The sequence below is a fragment of the Capricornis sumatraensis genome, chromosome 21 (genome assembly GCF_032405125.1).
Source record: "Capricornis sumatraensis isolate serow.1 chromosome 21, serow.2, whole genome shotgun sequence".
In the NCBI taxonomy this organism is placed as follows: Eukaryota; Metazoa; Chordata; class Mammalia; order Artiodactyla; family Bovidae; genus Capricornis; species Capricornis sumatraensis.
Genome location: NC_091089.1, coordinates 23,897,227 through 23,916,255, shown reverse-complemented (window position 1 = coordinate 23,916,255; position 19,029 = coordinate 23,897,227). Strand labels below are relative to the sequence as shown.

The 19,029-nt window shown below is 41.7% G+C and overlaps 1 protein-coding gene across 2 annotated transcripts; it reads left to right on the top strand.

Annotated features, from left to right (window-relative positions):
- Positions 1–6,360: 6,360 nt before the first annotated feature.
- On the top strand, positions 6,361–14,990 carry C21H18orf21 (chromosome 21 C18orf21 homolog). 2 transcript variants are annotated; one of them, XM_068993925.1, is made up of 6 exons: positions 6,361–6,456; positions 6,539–6,561; positions 10,364–10,563; positions 11,868–12,064; positions 13,910–14,287; positions 14,959–14,990. In XM_068993925.1, the coding sequence occupies exons 1-5, from the start codon at positions 6,380–6,382 to the stop codon at positions 14,061–14,063; spliced, it is 651 nt and encodes a 216-aa protein (XP_068850026.1). In that variant the 5' UTR covers positions 6,361–6,379; the 3' UTR covers positions 14,064–14,287; positions 14,959–14,990. The 2 variants fall into 2 exon arrangements, with proteins under 2 accessions (XP_068850026.1, XP_068850027.1); XM_068993926.1 differs by lacking the exons at positions 11,868–12,064; positions 14,959–14,990 and having other exon boundaries at positions 13,910–14,055.
- Positions 14,991–19,029: the final 4,039 nt, after the last annotated feature.

Here is a 19,029-nt window from a genome sequence, read left to right as displayed (position 1 = left end):
AGCAGGCCATGTTAAGTGATAGAGAGAAAGCTGGCGTGGCAGGAGCAGTATTGAGTCCCTGGTAGCTTAGCTGGTAAAGAATCCACCAGAAATGCAGGAGACTCTGGTTTGATTCCGGTCAGGAAGATACACTGGAGAAGAGATAGGCTACCCACTCCAGTATTCAAGGGCTTCCCTGGTGGCTCAGATGGTAAAGAATCCGCCTGCAGTGTGGGAGACCTGGGTTCGATCCCTGGGTTGGGAAGATCCCCTGGAAGAGGGCATGGCAACCCACTCGAGTATTCTCGTCTGGAGAATCCCATGGTCAGAGGAACCTAGTGGGCTACGGTCCATGGAGTAGCAGAGTCGGACACGACTGAGCACCTAAGCACAGCACAGGTGAGACAAGGTGAGGTCTGAGGTGGGGCACTGACCAGCCACGTGGGCCCTGGAGAGGATGCCAGTTCCAAGTGCAATGAGGAGCTTGCAGAGGACACTCCAGGTCCCCCCAGATGATTTATAGTTTAAGAAGCTCACTTTGCCCAGTGAAGAATGGACTGAGAGAAAGGAAGCAGGAAAAGAATGTTGGGGGCCAAAGTAGGGGTGCAAGCAAAAGAAGAGAGGGTGGCCAAGGTGTGGGGAGAGGTGTGCAGTGTTGGGATTTGCGGAGCGTGGTGAGCCACTTCAGGGGTTGGGAAGAGGAAGCAGGTTCTTGGTGGGGCCAAGAAGGAAGGAGACTGGGTGGGAGGGCCGGTTGTGGGGGAAGCCAAGGGTGCCTCTGGGCCCCATGACGCCTGAGAAGACAAGTTGTGATGCAAGTAAAGGTCGTGCCTGAAGGATTGGGATACAGGAGTGCAGTGCTCAGAGCAGACAGAGGAACAGCTGAAAGACAGTGCGCTGCGGGCCAGAAGAACGCATGCACATGCGCATATAGCGCGGTTCTCCTCTTCTGCCTCACTGGCTAGTGAAAGAGATAAAAGGACACTGACCCAGGGGAGGGGTTGGATCACTGGGTCAGGAAGACCCCCTAGAAAAGGGAATGGCAACCCACTCCAGTACTCTTGCCTGGAGAACCCTACAGACAGAGGAGCCTGAAGGGCTATAGTCCCTGGAGTCGCAAAGAGTTGGACACCACTGAGCGACCAAGCACGGAGCATTAAATAGATAAGAGAATCTAGAAGTAGCTGCAACTTTATTTTAAAAAACTCATACAGAGAAACTGTCATTTCACCTATGCCATGGAGTGGTGAGGATTACATGAGTTCACATAAATAAGATGCTTTAAAAAGTGCCTGCCACATATTCAGTGTTCACTGCATATTTTTTTAAGCTTCAACTCCGGAAGAAAAAGACTAGCCAGTAAGGAATCTTTGCATATCTGGGATCTTTGTCCATCTGGAAAAAAATTCAGTTAGATGCTCTACCTCACACTTAAGTGAAAATATATTTCATATGGATTAAAGATGCACATGGAAGAAATCAAGCTAGACAAGCATGAGAAAAACATTTGGATGAATAGTCAGTTGTCTAGCTTCAGCATGATAAAGGAGGCCTGTGGTTTTTCCAGTGGTCATGTATGGATGTGAGAGTTGGACTGTGAAGAAAGCTGAGCGCCGAAGAATTGATGTTTTGGAACTGTAGTGTTGGAGAAGACTCTTGAGAGTCGCTTGGACTGCAAGGAGATCCAACCAGTCCATCCTAAAGGAGACCAGTCCTGGGTGTTCATTGGAGGGACTGATGCTGAAGCTCCAGTACTTTGGCCACCTCACGCGAAGAGTTGACTCACTGGAAAAGACCCTGATGCTTGGAAGGATTGGGGGCAGGAGAAGAAGGGGATGACAGAGGATGAGATGGCTGGATGGCATCACCGACTCGATGGACATGAGTTTGGGTGAACTTTGGGAGTTGGTGATGGACAGGAAGCCTGGCATGCTGTGATTCATGGGGTCGCAAAGAGTCGGACACGACTGAGTGACTGAAATGAACTGAACTGAACTGAATACATACTGTTGGAGAAAGAAATGGCAACCCACTTCACTATTCTTGCCTGGAGAATCCCATGGACAGAGAAACCTAGCAGGCTACAGTCCACGGGGTCGCAAAGAGTCAGACACGACTGAGCGACTTCACTTTCACTTTCACTTTAAAGCTATACAGAAAACCCAGACTGACTCATGAAGAGTCTAACCACATAAAAAATCTTGGGGGGCAAAATGCTATAAACCTTCCAAGGATAAAAGTTAAGTAAGGAGCTGGATCTTGCGCATGCAGATGGCATCACCTGGAATTTGAGAAGCTGCACAAGGGTATCGGAGGCCTGACAATAGCCAAGAACAAACTAAGAGGGGAGAAGTCCAGAAGTGTATTCCACATAGCCAGCCAAAAAAGCTTTAAGGTTAAAAATAAAGTAAAACCAGTTACCACTAACCTTAAGAAGATAAACATTGTGAATGATGAAAAAGTTAACAGTGAATAAAGCTTTTATAGATGTACAAAAGGAACTGGCAAACTTCTCAAAAGGCCTTTCCCTTGAACCCCTGCAGAAACAACTGATATCTCAGCAGTGTCATGAAAACATACCAGTTAATGTTGATGAAGCTAGAAGATTAATGGCTCACTTGTAATATACCGATGATGCATCAAATTCCCCAAAACTACCAATAAATTTAATCTTTTATACAAGAAAAAAAAAGTAAGGAAACACTGCATCATAAATGACAAGCAGAGGATGAATTTCACCAAAATACAAAGATTCCCAGAAATTGATAAACAACTCAATGAAGATTTCTTTTCACAAACGAAAATGCAAACCATCAAGAAGTAAATGAAAAGAGGCTTTGTTTCAGTGGTATTTAAGTAAGCTAATAACCTTCACCTTTTCACCTATCCAATTTGACCCAGCTTTCTCAGATATTGATGCTGGGAGTGTGAATTGCTACAATCTTTCTTGGATGATCTAGGAAATTAAAATATGGATATTATTCCACTCAGTAATTTCTCTTTTAGGAATTCAGACAAAGGAAATAAAAAGCATTAGCATACACAAGATATTTGCTGCTGCACTATCAGAGCTAGTAAAGCACTGAAAAAAACTGAATGTTCATCAATAGGAAAATGGTTAAATAAATTATGGTTCATTACATTTTGTCATATTGTCAGCTATTAAAAGCACATGCGAGTATGTGTGTATATATATATATATATATCTTCAGTATACTGGAGAGATGTGTATGACTTGTTGTTAAGAAAAAAGGCAAGTAATGTGGTAAAGGACTAATATTCTACTTTTGGTTTTTGCTTTTTGTATATGTCTTGTTTTGTTGTTGCTGGGTATGTGGTAATAGTGTTTGGGGATATTTATATATTCATATGGGCATTCCAGGTGGCACTAGTGGTAAAGAACCCACCTGCCAATGCAGGAGACATAAAAGAAGCAGTTTTGACCCCTGAGTTAGGAAGACGCCCTGGGGGAGGGCATGACAACCCCCTCCAGTACTCTTGCCTGGAGAATCCCATGGACAGAGGAGGCTGGTGGGCTACAGTCCATGGGGTCACAAAGAGTCAGAATGACTGAAGTGACTTAGCATGCATGCATGTATTCATACATGTGCTTATGTGTATAATGGCACAGGAGAAGAGACCCAACTGCCAGTGTTGATCATCTCACAGAAATAGGGTGGAAATGTGGGAAGAGCATATGTAATAACTTTTCTTCTGAAAAATTAAAATCTGGTGTTAAATACTTTCTCTTTACAAACTTTTGCATCATGTGATTTTTTTTTGAACTTAAAAACGAAGAATAAATAAGAGTCTAATATCCAGAATATGGATACTAGTGGCTGGTCATGGCAGCCCACTGTAGTATTCTTGCCGGTAGAATCCCATAGACAGAAGAGCCTGGTGGGCTACAGTCCATATGTTTGCAAAGAGAGGGCATGATTGAAGCTACTTAGCACACACGCATGCATCCAGAACACATTTTTTAAAACTGCAACAACTCAACAACAAAAAGCAAACAATCCAGTTAAAAACTGGACAAAGAACTGGAACAGACATTTCTTCAAAGATATACAAATTGCCATCAACACATGAAATGATGCTTAACATCATTATGCAAATCAAACCCACAAAGAGATGTCACTTCACACTTGTTGGTGAAGATGTGGAGACGTTGGAATCCTTGTTAAAAATGGGATTACAGTATGACCCAACAATTACACTGCTAGGTATAAATCCAAAAGAATAGAAACTAACACACCTTCAAGTTCACAGCAGCAGTATTCACAATAGCCAAAAAGCAGAAACAGCTCACATGTCCATCAATGACTGAAGAGATAAAATAGGTGCCAATCCTAAAGGAAATCAACCCTGAATGTTCATTGGAAGGACTGATGCTGAAGTTGCAATATTTCGGCCACCTGATGTGAACAGCCAACTCATTGGAAAAGACCTTGATGTTGGGAAAGACTGAAGGCAGGAGAAGGGGATGCGAGAGGATGAGATGGTTGGATGGTATCAATGAATCAATGGACATGAACTTGGGCAAACTCTGGGAGATGGTGAAGGACAGGGAGCCCTGGTGTGCTGCAGTCCGTGGGGTAGCAAAGAGTCGGACACGACTTGGTGACAACATATATACACTTCAGTTCAGTTCAGTTCAGTCATTCAGTGGTGTCTGACTCTCTGCGACCCCATGAATCGCAGCACGCCAGGCCTCCCTGTCCATCACCATCTCCTGGAGTTCACTCAAACTCACGTTTATCACTCATCAGCCATGCATCCTCAGGCAAACAACTTATCCTTTCACTGCCTCAATTTCTTTATTCACTGAATGGTATGGTATGGAATGGCATGCTCAGTCATGTCTGACTCTTTGCGATTCCATGGACTGTAGCCCTCCAGGCTCCTCTGAGTCGGTGATGCCATCCAGCCATCTCATCCTCTGTCGTCCCCTTTTTCTCCTGCCCCGAATCCCTCCCAGCATCAGAGTCTTTTCCAATGAGTCAGCTCTTTGCATGAGGTGGCCAAAGTACTGGAGTTTCAGCTTTAACATCATTCCTTCCAAAGAACACCCAGGGCTGATCTCCTTTAGAATGGACTGGTTGGATCTCCTTGCAGTCCAAGGGACATTCACTACTCAGCTATAAAAAGGAATGAAGTTCTGATATGTAATACAAAGTGTATGAACCTCAAAAACACTATACTAAATGGAAGAAGCCTCACCTGAAAGATCTCATGTATGATTCCATTTACTTGAGGTTGGTGGCTCAGTGATAAAGAATCTGCCTGCTAATGTAGGGGACATGGGTTCCATCCCTGGAGCGGAAAGATCTCACATGCTGCGGAGCAACCAAGCCCCAGCATCACAATTACTGAGCTCACCTGCCTCACCTACTGAAGCGGACAGAACCTAGAGCCCATGCTTGGCAACAAGAGAAGTCACCGCAACGAGAAGCAAGAGCATGGGAAGCAGAGAGTCGCACCCTCCACTTCCCCACTCCCTGCAACTAGAGAAAAGCGTATGCAGCAATGAGGACCCAGCACCGCGAAAACTAAAACAAATTTTAAAAAGCGTTATCAGCGGTTGCCAGGGGCCGAGAGGGAGGGGACAATGGGGAATAACCTCCTAGCTTCCCTTACGCTGATACAACTGTTTCCAAACTAGTAACAGTGCAACATTGCAATTGTACTACACATCACTGAGCTGTGTAGTTAGCCTTAAAATGGCCAACGAGTTAGGTGAATTTCACTTCAATTAAAAACAAAATAATAATAATAATAAAGATAAGCTCGTTAGCGCCCCTGCCAAGAGCAGGCTGAACTGGAGACCCCAGCGGCCCTCTTGTTGGCCCCGCATCCGCCCGCCGCGGCCCAGGTCAGGACCCGGGCTCCCAAGTCTAGAGACGACGGTGCTGGAGGCGGGCGCACCCTCGGCTCCCGACACTGCTAACCCAGCCGAGTCAAGTTACTCCGCTCAGGCTCCCATGTGATGTGATCCTCAGACTGAAAAAATCTGCCTGCAATTCAGGAGACCAGGTTCGATCCCTGTGTCGGGAAGATCCCCTGGAGAAGGGAATGGCAACCCATTGCATGGACAGAGGAGCCTGGTGGGCTACCGTCCATAGTCTCTCAAAGAGTGGGACGCGACTGAGCGATTAACACTTCCACTTGACTTCCAGCCCTCGGGGACCAGGCGGAACCCAAGGGCGGGGCCAACGGCGGCGGAAGGGTCGGCCCCCGGACGCCGGCCCGGACGCGGAGGGACCGGAACCCTTCAGCCGAGGGTGCCTGGCTCCGGAGGACGGTCGGATCCGGACGTCAAAGTACGCCGCTTTAGGAAGCCGGCTTCCGGAGTCTCATTTTTGCAACCGGGTCTCTGCGGCGTGGGATATCGGCGGGAATGAGGCAGAAGCACTACCTTGAGGCCGCGGCGTGGAAACTACGAGACAGCTGCCCGGGCCAGGCCCGCTACCTCCTGTAAGAGAGGAGGGAGGGGAAGCGGGAGGCGAGCGGCAGGCGGGTGTGTCCCGTCCCTTACGAGTGTATGTCTCTTTTGCAGCTGGGCCTACAGCTCGTCACACGGTAAGGAGGACGCCCGTTGGTTGTGGGTCGGGCTTTAGTGGCCCCGCTTCCTCCCTTCCGCACAACGAACCAGATGATCCAGAGAAATCTGATCGACCCACAGCCATTATAAACCCCTCTCCAGAGGCTTCTTAGTTCCGTAAAAAAAAAGGAATGCCTTAACATGCCTTACCTTGCCTGACCTTTTATTGGCATTTGACACAATTCATCAATCTACTCGAAATAGTTTCTTCACTTGGCTTCCAGATCTTCACCGAGTTCAACTCCTGCCTCTTTAGCCAGTACTTGTTGATCTGCTTTATTGGCGCCTTCTTCCCCACCCTCCAAATGATGGAGTGTCCCAGGACTCAGCCCTTGGACGTCTTTTCTACCTACGCCCAATTCCTTGATGATAGTTTTTCATGCAGTCTTACGGGTTTTAAATTCTTCGTACTGAGGACTTCCAAACTTATATCCCAGTTCAGACTGCTCCCCTGAATCCTAGACTCATCCAGATGCCTTGACAACTTTTTTTGAATGTCACATTAGGCGAAAACTCGAGGTTTATCTCCCAACAGGACAACCCCCCTTCCCCAGTTCTTCCCATTTTAGTAACCAAAGTGAAAGTGGAGAGTGAAAAAGTTGGCTCAAAGCTCAACATTCAGAAAACGAAGATCATGGCATCTGGTCCCATCACTTCATGGGAAATAGATGGGGAAACAGTGGAAACAGTGACTTTTTTTGGGGGGGCTCCAAAATCACTGCAGATGGTGAGTGCAGCCATGAAATTAAAAGACGTTTACTCCTTGGAAGAAAAGTTATGACCAACCTAGAGAGCATATTCAAAAGCGGAGACATTACTTTGCCGACCAAGGTCCGTCTAGTCAAGGCTATGGTTTCCAGTGGTCATGTATGGATGTGAGAGTTGGACTGTGAAGAAGGCTGAGCGCCGAAGAATTGATGCTTTTGAACTGTGATGCTGGAGAAGACTCTTGAGAGTCCCTTGGACTGCAAGGAGATCCAACCAGTCCATTCTGAAGGAGATCAGCCCTGGGATTTCTTTGGAAGGGATGATGCTAAAGCTGAAACTCCAGGACTTTGGCCACCTCATGTGAAGAGTTGACTCACTGGAAAAGACTCTGATGCTGGGAGGGATTGGGGGCAGGAGGAGAAGGGGACGACAGAGGATGAGATGGCTGGATGGCATCACTGACTTGATGGATGTGAGTCTGAGTGAACTCTGGGAGTTGGTGATGGACAGGGAAGCCTGGCGTGCTGCAGTGCATGGGGTCACAAACAGTCAGACACGACTGAGTGACTGAACTGAACCTCATCCTTAAGATTCATTTAGCCCAAAAATCTAGGAGCCACTCTTGTCTCACTAACAGCCTTCCTCCTATGCCAGCAAATCCTGTTGGCTTTAAAATGTATCCAACATCTAGCCACGTCTTTCCACATCCCTCTTACCACCCTGTCCAAGCCATCAGTTTCTCTCCTGAATTATTGCCAACAGCTCCCATGCATCTCTGCAGTCCAGACTCAATCCAGTGGTCAGTGTGAGCCTAACAGAAACCTAAGCTAGCTTCATGTCAGTTCTCTGCTACAAACTCTGAAATGACTGTCCACCTCAGTAAAAGTGAAGATCCTTATGAGTCCACAGGTGTACCTATGTCATAGGTCTGCATTACCTCTTTGAGCTGCTCTCCCTTTTTTTCACTGAACTTCAACCACTGCCAGGCTCCCATGTTGTGTCATGGCCTTTGCAACTGCCCTTCCAGTACCTGGAAGTCTTACCTCACCTAAGTCTTACCTTACCTACTTGGATTCCTTCCTCATTTCCTTCTGGTCTCTTGAAAATGTCACCCCACGAAGCCTTCCGTGGCTTCCCTATTTAAGATAATAGCCGCTATATCAGCAATCCACATTCTCCTTTCGTCTTTTTTCTCCCAAGCACTTAACATTTGGCATTGTGTCCATTGTCTCTCTCCATGAATTGTGCTCTGTTCACCATGGTATCTCCCACAACCAGTGCTTGGCACATAACAGTCTCTCAGTGTGAATGAATTTTACACTTTTCAGAGCTAAGTTACAAGCATTGTCCTTAGCTTTTCAGTAGTGCTATTCTTAGCACTTAACACAGGACTTACCCTTAAATATTTAGGGTGTACCCACCTTCCTTTTCAGCAACATTACCTTCACACTTCACCTTTCCCTAAATAACCATGCTTGCTTTTTCACTGTGGTTGTACTCAAAAGCCCTTTACCAATAATAGATGCCTTTTCCAAATACAGTTAAGAGTTTATACTCATCTACAATGACCTTTATCAAGCCTCTTCAAAATGTTTCTAGCTAGTCTATATAGAGTTTAATAATTTTCAGGGCATTTTAATCATATTCTGTTACAGTTCTTACCAGTCTTAGCTTCATTTCCCTAGGGCTCCCCACGAACATGAATTCTATAAAGATAGCAACTCCTTTTCTTCCATATTTATGTCTCCAGCCTAGCATGGTAGATGGTCAGTGAATGCTTTCTTGATTGCATAAAGGGCCTGGGGCAAGTCTGTTGTCCTGTTACCTTGTACTGCAGACAAAGCCCAGCTCACAACCACAAAACTGTGCTGATTGTTTAAAAAAGAAAAGTCACAATATTGTTATTTCATGATAAATGTGTTTGTAAAATTTGTGAGACTTACAACCTTTTTTCACTTGGTAGCAATAATGAACAACATAGCAAAGAGTGGCTCAGTTCAGCCGCTCAGTTGTGTCTGACTCTGCAACCCCATGGACTGCAGCACGCCAGGCTTCCCTGTCCATCACCACCTCCCAGAGCTTGCTCAAACTCATGTCCATCGAGTCAGTGATGCCATCCAATCATCTCATCTTCCGTTGTCCCCTTCTTTCCCCTTCACATCTTACTGTTGAGCACAGTTATTTTCACATCAGCATCAGGGTCTTTGCAGATGAGTCAGTTCTTCGCATCAGGTGGCCAAAGTTTTGGAGTTTCAGCTTCAGCATCAGTCTTTCCAGTGAATGTTCATGATTCATTTCCTTTATGATTGACTGGTTTAATCTCCTTGCAGTCCAAGGGACTCTCAAGAGTCTTCTCCAACACCACAGTTTGAAAGTATCAATTCTTCGGCACTCAGCTTTCTTTATAGTCCAACTCTCACATCCATACATGACTACTGGAAATACCAGATGGACCTCTTTTGGCAAAGTAATGTCTGCTTTTTACTATGCTGTCTAGGTTGGTCAGATTTTCTTCCAAGGAGCGAGCATCTTTTAATTTCATGGCTGCAGTCACCATTTGCAGTGATTTTGGAGCCTCAAAAAATAAAGTCTGTCACTGTTTCCCCATCTATTTGCCATGAAGTGATGGGACTGGATGCCATGATCTTAGTTTTCTGAATGTTGAGTTTTAAGCCACCTTTTTCACTTTCTTCTTTCATCAAGAGACTCTTTAGTTCTTGTTTGCTTTCTGCCATAAAGATGGTGTCATCTGCATAACTGAGATGATTGATATTTCTTCTGGCAATCTTGATTCCAGCTTGTGCTTTATCCAGCCTGGCATTTCGCATGATGTGAAAAAGGGTGGGGACTTAACTTATCTGTTGCTAAAAAGAGTGACTCGATAGAACTATAGTGTTTTGTAAAATAAATTATTGCCAATTTATCTTTGTAGATTCTTATATTTTGAGTTTAAGGAAAATTTGTATTTGCTCATATTAAATAATATACTCTTTTGCATTTATATTATTGATAGTTTGTGGTAACAGAATACTCTGATTTGCTGACTTTTGGGTTTTACTTGTGTAATTTTAGATGATAAAAGCACTTTTGAAGGAACATGTCCATACTGTTTCCAGTTGCTTGTTCAGGATAAATCTCGAGTGCGCCTCAAACCCAAGCCCAAACTGACACCCAGAATACAGAAACTTCTGAATCGAGAAGCAAGAAATTATACACTCAGTTTTAAAGAAGCAAAAATTCTTAAAAAGTACAAAGACTCCAAAAGTGTGCTGGTAAGATTTCAATTCCATTCTGTATAAGTAAGCTAGACTTTTCTTTCACTTACGATAAGGTTAAGAATTAGCCTGAATATAACTCAGAGGTTTGTAGTGGTATATTTAGATTGTCAAAATATATATATGATTTTTTTCTAGTGATTACTGTTTCATCAGGAGTACAGCTTAGTTTTGTTTTTCAGTGTTACCTAAAACCAAACATAATGAACTCTCAATGCCCAGATCTTACTGTTAAGCACAATTATTTTCACAAATTTGAGGATTTCTTGAGCTCACCAGTGTGACATCATCCGAACTATAGTTACCACTAAATATTTTCAGCTGATGGTCCTTTTCTTCAGACACAGTGAACTGTATTAGGTATACATAAGAAAAGAGCGTAAAGTATTAGGTACCAGTGTCATTTCTTCAGTCACCCCCTCCATGTCAGAGTATGTATTTAAGTTTATGTCCAACAGAGATAAGTGTGTCTTATGTTCATTCATCAAACATTTATTGAGAATCTTACATTATGCCAAACAGTGTTATATATTGGAGATGTAAAGTAGAATAAAACAACCAAATTAAATTACTTATGGTTTACTATGTAGCGACCAGTATTAGATACACTTTATGTGCATGTTCTGTGTTAAACATTTATCAATTATTCCAGTGCCTGGTTACTACTAGGCACTGTGCTGGGCACGGTGGACACTATGACAGATTAGGTCTGGCCTAAGACCTAACAACTTGGATTGGAACTGCCATATTTAGGAGATTACCATTGTTGGACAGGTAAGTGCATTTTCATAAAGCAACTTAAACCTCTGTGAATGCATTTTTACCTCCTCATGAACATTAGAGTACTTCTCATAAACTAGTTTGTTAATTTTGTTGAGGCCTGGGCCGAATCTGGTGCCTTGTGAGTCAGATGTGTAGAAGAGCATTTAGCTATAAAATGGACCATGTCTTGAACAATGAACCCTGAAAAGAAAGTCAACCTCTATTCCTAATGAAGTGAAGAAGGATGAGAATGTGAGAATTCATGTGCCTGGTTTTATAAATTACTTTAGACTTGTATTTATATATAGATTCACTGAAGGTCTGAAGGAGTCAATTATTTTCAGTGATATTTTGCCATATTTTATTGGGAAAAGGCTTGGAATTTTTCTGCAAAAAAAAAAAGTTGCAAAATGTTGTAAAGGTATAAATAAATGCCCAGATATTAAAGGGTGCCTTACATATAAGAATTTAATGAATATAGTTTATTGGATTAAATTATAAGGAGAAATAAGACTCACTGTTTCTTCTCTTTGTGGCAGTTGATTACTTGTAAAACATGCAACAGAACAGTTAAACATCATGGGAAAAGCAGAAGCTTTCTGTCAGCAGTGAAGAGCAATCCTACCACTCCTATGAGTAAACTCAGCCTGAAGACCCCAGAGAGAAAGACTCCAAGTTCTGCAAACCTAAATCATATGTCTGGTTCCAAAGGCAAGAGCCCAGCATTGATTTTCAGGTATGTTAATCCATTAAGCTATATAAATAGCCATTGCTAACCCCTGAGTTCTAATTTCTCTGTATAATAAACACTCCCTGAAACTGCCATGCAGTTGAGGAAGTCATCACTGCACTGACTTCCAGGTGTGTTCCTCTACATCCAACCTCTCCCTGGGCCCGTTCCCAGCTGCCTCTTAAATATATCCACTTCCTATCCCTGCATGTCGCCAGAGGTAACCACTCAAACCTGCCCCTCCTCCTAAGTTTCCTTAATCTGTAAATGAACATGCCCTTCTAGACATTCTGACCTGAAATGGTCGGTGCAGTTGACAGTCCTGCTCCCTCTGTCTGGGCCCAGTCAGTCACCGGTTTCTATCCATCCTGCCCCCAAGGTGTTTGCACCTGTCCTCTCCTTTTCCTCCGTGCTGCTGCTGTCTGTTCAGGTCATTATTCATCCTTTGCCACAATTACTACAATAATTCCCTGAGTCTTCCTGCTTCTAGTTTTAAACCCTTCTAGTCCAATATTTATTAAAAAACACAGTTCTGATTAGAAGCCTGTGGTACCTCACTCTGTGCATATGAAAGACATAAACCCATAGTGGCATGGGTTTCCAGCCCCCACTACCTGGCACCAATCTGTCTGCCTATCACTTGCCTTAATTCATCCTTTGTGTCACCAAGACAACCAGTCAGGGTTGACTTTCCTGCTTTATTTTCTGCAGTTTCCCCTGTCAGAAACTCAACAGAGTAGGGATTTGTGAAATGATGTGAAGTTAACTATGTGACTGGGCACAGGTTTTATTTTCAGTAATCCTCAATACTCTATTCATTATGCTGATGAACAAATTTAACTCTGTACTAACTGTGAAAGGAATTTTAAACATTTTTATTACAGAAGAGTCTGGTAGCTTCTTGAAATTAAATAACAAAATTCAGCAAGGACTAGATTATTTCTGCTTATTAAAATTGAGGTTTTTATATGAGGATTGCCATTTAAAATTTCAAGTCAGTTTTCTCTGTATTCCTGATTATTTTGGTGTTTGATATGATAGGAATTCATTGCGAAAGTTTCTACTTACAGGATATATGCAGATAAAAGAAAATTTGGAATATTTAAAATAATTCACTTGCATTTAGACCAGACTGCTTATTAGGTATATGCAGGAAAGAGAAAGTTATCATGTTTATCATGGTTGGGGAGTCAGAAAAGGGATGAGATTGACAAACCCCAAATATTGTTTGGGGCTTGAACACACTTGGAGAGAATGAAGTGGAAGGAGGCATAAATACACACATACCAGATGGGGAATTGTTTATTCAGTGAAATTTATAGAGAGTACCCTCTGTGCTTGGTTCTGCTAAAAAGCACTGGAATATACAGTTAGCCATACAAAATATCTGCCCTCTAGAGCTCACCTTGTATAAGGGTGAAAATACAACAGAATGGTACCTGTATGCATAGGTTGAGATTTTTCACTTTTGAGAAAGGAAGTGGTCTTGAGCTGTGAACTAAAAAATGTTTTTGCAGTCCTTGCTTAGAATTATCATGAATTTTGATGTCAGTCTTACAAGGAACTCAGTCCTAATGAGACTTTGCCTTTAGCTTCCTCTTTCAGGTATGAAAGAAGCTTGTAGACACACCCCGTATACCTCCTAAATGTTGCCATTAGCTTGTTTAGTGAGTTTTTTTTTTTTTTTTTAACAAACTGGGAATGACTTTGCTGGGTACAGCTACTGCTCATGTATGGCCGTAATTATTACAGAAGGGTAGAGAATGATTATAGTAGTAGGTATCTAGGCTAAGTAGGAGGAACTGCTGTCTGTCTGTATATCTAAGTGTGGCTTTATGTTTTTTTTGTCAGAACACCTGCATCTGGACAGTCAACATCCATTTGTTCCTCAAAGCATGCAAGCAAAACAAAGAAACACTTCTCTCAACTAAAAATGTTGCTTAGTCAGAGTGAATCCAAAAAGAATCCAAAGATGGACTTTAGAAATTTCTTATCTTCTTTGTAAAAGATAGACTATGAAAATAAATGTTTAATGCAATTTCTGAAACTAAGTTAGAAAAACTGCTTTTTTAAAAAGTTACTTATTCTTAAAATAAATGGAAACTCAGGTCCAAGAGCAAACTTTTCTTGGCATTCTTCGGTGTTTATGGAGAAAATAGCTCCTTGGAATGAAAAAATTAACCATGCCTGCCTCACAGAGTGATTGCAAGGATCAAAAATATATGAAAGGTAAGTAGTAAAGATAAATACGGACAGTGAGTGGTTATATTATGATTTTCTCCTCTCCTAAGTTTTCATGATTTATGTCCTTTTCTTTCATAAGGAAATTGAGACCATTCTAAGAGCTCTACTTACTCCTTTCTAGCTGTCTGTGGCCTTACTGTTAATTCAGAAAAAGTGTACACTATAATGTTTCACTGTAAGTGGCATTTCATTTGCTCTGGTGAATACCTACTATTAGGTCTAAAATTTATATTGGAACATAACACAGTAACTATCTTAGCTTAGCTAAGATAGCTATCTTAGTTTAGCTATCTTAAATATTTCCTGGAACATAGATATGCTTTTTTTAAATGATAGGCTAGGATTATATTCAACCTGTGTTTTAAAAGCTCTTTAAGTAATTTACTTTATAATCTGTTTCCAAGCCTCTTTGCTACTTAAAAGTTTAAAACTTAAATTTCTTAAGAACATACAGTGAAGAAAGGACAATCTCTTCAGTAAATCGTACTAGGAAAACTGAACAGCTACATGGAAAAAAATGAAACTACTACTATCTCACACCATAATTAACTCTTAGTGAATTAAAGACTTGAATGTTAAGACCTGAAACTATAAAACTCCTAGAAGAAATCATAGGCAATATGCTCTTTAACATCATCTTTGCATTATCTTTCTAGGTATGTCTCTTCAGGCAAGGGAAATAGAACCAAAAATAAATGGGATTACATCAAATTAAAAAGCTTCCATACAGCAAAGGAAACCAATAAAACGAAAACTTACTGAATGGGAGAAGATAGCTGCAAATAATATAGCTGATAAGGGGTTGAGAAACTCATATAACTCAACAACAACAATAAAAATAACCTGTTAAAAAGTGGGCAGACTGCCTTGGGGCCTGGAGATGCCTCCCCTTATGGGCCTAGCCCAGCCGGAGGGGTAGAGGCTTGGAACAGGCAGCAGGGAAAGATCATGTAATCAAGAATTATTTAAACTATTTGCTGGACTTCATTTACCATTATGATGGGATATAAAAGTTTAAGGGCTTTTGCCAAAAAAAAAATCTATGAACCAGCTCTATATCAGTTCTAATAAATCAGCAAAGAGAGGGAAAAAAAAAAAAAGTGGGCAGAGAAGCTGATGGACATGTTTCCAAAGAAGATATACAGATAGCCAACAGACACATGAAAAGATGTTCAACTTCACTAATTAGGGAAATGTGAATTAAAATCACAATGAAATATCACTTCACAACTATCAGAACAGCCAGGATCAAAAAAGCCAACAGTGTGGGCAAGGATGTGGAGAAAAGGAAGCCCATGTACACTGTTAGAAATATTAATTGGTGTAGACACTGGAAGATGGAGATTTCTCCAAAAATTAAGGATAGAGCTATCATAAGATCCAGTTATCCCACTCCTTGCTATTTGTCCGGAGAATACAAAGACACAAATCTGAGAAGTTATCTGTACCCCCATGTTCATCGTGGCATTATTTATAATAGCCAAGATATGGAAAAAACCTAAGTGCTCAACAGGTGAAGATTCAAAAAGGTGTTACATATATACAATGAATACTACTACGCATGATTCACATGGAATGCTCAGAATAGGAAAATACCTATAATAGGAATAGATTAATGGTTGCTGAGGGGGAGGCCGGGGGAAATGGGGAGTGGACTGATAAATGAGAATAGGATTATTTTTCACAGTGATGCAAATATTCTGGAAAGTCAACAGGAATTTGCTGTATGGCTCAGGAAACTCAAAACGGGCTCTGTATCAATCTAGAGAGGTAGGATGGGGAGGGAGATGGGAGAGGGGTTCAAAAGGGAGGGGATACATGTATACCTATGGCTGATTCATGTTGAGGTTTGACAGAAAACAAAATTCTGTAAAGCAATTATCCTTCAATTAAAAAAAATTTTTTTTAAATAAAGTAAAAGTCACTCAGTCATGTCCAACTCTCTGCGACCCCATGAACTATACAGTCCATGGAATTCTCCAGGCCAGAATACTGCAGTGGATATTCCCTTCTCCAGGGGATCTTTCCAACCCAGGGATCAAACCCAGGTCTCCCACATTGCAGACAGATTCTTTACCAGCTGAGCCAACAGGGAAGCACAAGAGCACTGGATGGAGTGGGTAGCCTATCCCTTCTCCAGATCTTCCTGAACCGGAATCTCCTGCACTGCAGGCAGACTCTTTACCAATGGAGCTACCAGGGAAGCTCCCTAAATATTCTAGAATTAATAGTAATTATTGGGTAACTGAAAACTACCGAATATACTAAAAACCACTGAATTCTACACTTTAAAAGGGTGATTATAACGTGTAATTATCTCATTAAAGCTGTTATTTAAAAAATGAAAATAAACATTACCTAAAAATATTACAGTGTGTGTTGACAGCAATGTAAATTGCTAGTATAGAAAAGGATACGTAGGTTCCTAAAAAAAACTAGAAACAGAACTACCATATGATCTGGGATTCCCACTCCTGGGTATCTATCTGGAAAAACTGAAAACATTAATTCGAAAAGATACACGTTCCCCAGTGTTCACTATAGCACTATTTACAATAGTGAAGACATGAAAGCAACCTAAATGCCCATTAAGAGATGACTGGATTAATAAGATATACATACACATACAGATACATATGATGGAATATTAGTCCTAAAAAAAAGATTGCTTGGAGGAGGGCGTGGCAACCCACTCCAATATTCCTGCCTGGAGAATCCCACGGACAAAGGAGCTTGCCAGGCTGTACTCCACAGGGTCACACACAGTCAGACACAACTGAAACGACTTAGCATGTGTACGTGCACTGTTATTTGCAGCAATGTGTATGGACCTAGAGAATATTATGCTTCATGAAAGCGTCAGAGACAAATAATGTATGATATCACATGTGCAAAATCTAAAAAACAATATAAATGAATGTAAAGCAAACAGACTTATAGAAAATAAACTTGTGGTGACCAAAGGGGAGAGGAAAGGGGAAAAGGACAAATAAGGGATACGGGATTAAGACACATTATTATATATAAAATGGATTAGCAATAAGCTATCACAGGGAATTATACCCATGAATCTTGTAATAACCTATAATGGAGTGTATCTGCAAAAATACTGAATAACTATGTTTAACATCTGAAACTAACACAATACTGTATATCAAGTATATTTCAATAAATTTTTTTAATATTACAACGTAGATTGTTGTTATTTAGTCGCTAAGTCATGTCTGACTCTTTTGCAACCCCATGGACTGTAGCCCGCCAGGCTTCTCTATCCATGGGGTCTCCCAGGCAAGAATACTGGAGTAAGTTGCCATTTCTTTCTCCAGGGGATCTTCCTGACCTAGGGATCAATCCTGCATCTCCTGCTTGGCAGGCCAGATTCTTTACTGCTGACAAGCCACCTGGGAGGCCAGTGTAGATACTCTGCACTGGCAGGCAGATGTACCACCACTAAGCCACCAGGCAAGCCCCTACTTGTGTGCTCTTAAAAACAAGTACAGTCTTCTGGTTAAGACTGTCTTTGTGGTCTTGCCCTACAGAACCAGCCTGTGTCATTTACTGACTGTGATCTTTGGCAAATTCTTAAATTTCTCTGAGTCTGTTTCATTATTTCTAAAACGAGGATACTACTACTTACCTCATAAAGGTGCTGTGAGGACTCCATGAGATGGTACCTAGAAGAGTGGATGGAATATTAAAAGTGCTCAAGCAATTTGTGCTATTATCATAGTTGATCAAAAAATCTTAATATGACCACCAATAAAATAGCTAGATGAATAACAAGATCAAACATTACACTATGGTGGTTGCCCTTTGAATGTGTCTCACTAATGATGGATATAAGCAAATTGTTTTTGTTTTAATTATATGGACAAAGACACACTTCTTGTCTAAACTTCTTCTCTGAGCCCCTTTTTGACTAGGCCTCATCCTTGGGCTTTGTATTTGGCCTGCCTAGACCAGTTTTAGTGAAAATCCTGCTAAGTCAGTTTAGTAAGAATTCCCCCACCCTCAACATCTGATTTTAGTAATTTTCCATCCACTGACCCTCTCATTTGCTGCTCCATGGCCATAAAGTCCAGCTGCCTTTGGCATAGAGTTGAGCCCCAACTTTCTCCCCTATTGCAATAATTTCAATACCTGTAACAAATGTCCTGAATAAAGGCTTCCCTTCCCTTTAAACAAGTGTTAAATAATTATTTTTCTTTAACAGTATCATCACTTGTCTAATATATCTTCAGTCTAAGTTCAGCAAGGCAATGTGGTTTTCTAACAAGTGACAGACTGACTTTGGTGACTGCTGTCTTGAGGTGGCATGTAGGTAATGGAGGTTAAGCGAAGTCTGATCTATGCATTCACTTCATGAACTGCAGAAAATCCAAGTGGTTCAGTCTCTGCAGTTATGTCCAAGAGGTCCTTCTGGCCTCAGCTGGGTCTTCCTGTAATGGCTCTATCCACAGTTGCAAATACAAGATTTATACACACAAGCCTCTCTGGAATAATTCCAAAACATCTTTTACTTTTCTCAAGGACAGAAATTGCAGCATGTGTGGAAGCAACATATTCTTTTGTCAACCGGGCATCCCAAAATACTAGTTATAAACCTTGAGTACAACTAGCAATTGTCATTAAAGTTAACAGACAAAAGAGTGGTACAGGTGTTCATATAGCTTTTGATATATTCAACCTGTCTTTTCAACCTTGTTTTGATATGAAATACTTAAAAT